At 58.0% G+C, this 952-nt stretch overlaps 1 protein-coding gene across 1 annotated transcript in view; it reads left to right on the forward strand.

The window, feature by feature from the left end:
- MYO1G (myosin IG) overlaps positions 1–952 on the forward strand; it is an 11569-nt gene that overhangs the window by 8632 nt on the left and 1985 nt on the right. Inside the window, exon 17 of the mRNA XM_010563355.1 lies at positions 37–260. Coding sequence (XP_010561657.1) covers positions 37–260 — 224 coding nt within the window. The remainder of the gene's footprint in view (positions 1–36; positions 261–952) is intronic.

Here is a 952-nt window from a genome sequence, read left to right on the forward strand (position 1 = left end):
GGGGCAGCGGCTGCCCTGACTGTCGGCGTTCGGCAGGCCTGGCGCGGTGCCCTGGCACGCCGGCGGTGCCGTTACCTGCGCGCTGCCTACACCATCATGGCTTACTACAAACGGCACAAGGTGAAGACATACCTGTGGGAGCTGCTGCGGCGCTTCCAGGCCGTCCGCACCCTCCCCGATTTTGGCAAGAGCGTGGTTTGGCCGGAGCCGCCGGCGGTGCTGGCACGCTTCCAAGATGCCAGCCAGCGCCTCTTCCGCAGGTACCGTCCCGGATCCTGCTCCGCTCCCGCGTTGGGATGGGGACATGGGATGGGGACTTGGGTTGGGAATGTGGGACGGGGACATGGGACAGGGATGTAGAAGGGGAATGAGGGATGGGGACAGGGATGCGAGATGGGGATGTGGGATGGGGATGGGGATGTGGGACAGGGATGTGGTCATGGGATGTAGATGTGGGATGGGGACGTGAGATGGGAATGTGGGACAGGGATGTGGGATGGGGACATGGGACTGGAATGTGGACCAGGGACATGGATGTGGGACAGGGATGTGGATGTGGGATGGGGATGTGGGACAGGGGCATGCGATGGGAATGTGGGACAAGGATGTGGGACAGGGACGGGGACATGGGACAGGGACATGTGTCACAACCCAGACTGGACAGACCAGGGAGTCGCGTTTAATTTGAAATTCCGTCAGGCTAAATTAAGGTGAAATGACACCAAATGATCAGTTAAAGATTTTATTCATGACAGAAGCAAACTGAACTGGGGAGGCGTGGTAGTAGGTGGCAGGGTTTCTCACAACAGGAATTGGCATACGACTACTTCTGTAAACCGTGTAACCCAGGGTAACCATATACATCAATTCAGGGAATAAGGAGATCCCTCCCGTTGAGTCTTGAGGTTCAGAGCAGACCCCCTTGCTTTCCAGACTCCTCCTCAGAGAAGGG

The sequence above is a fragment of the Haliaeetus leucocephalus genome, unplaced genomic scaffold (genome assembly GCF_000737465.1).
Source record: "Haliaeetus leucocephalus isolate CR32 unplaced genomic scaffold, Haliaeetus_leucocephalus-4.0 Scaffold0, whole genome shotgun sequence".
NCBI classification, from domain to species: domain Eukaryota; kingdom Metazoa; phylum Chordata; class Aves; order Accipitriformes; family Accipitridae; genus Haliaeetus; species Haliaeetus leucocephalus.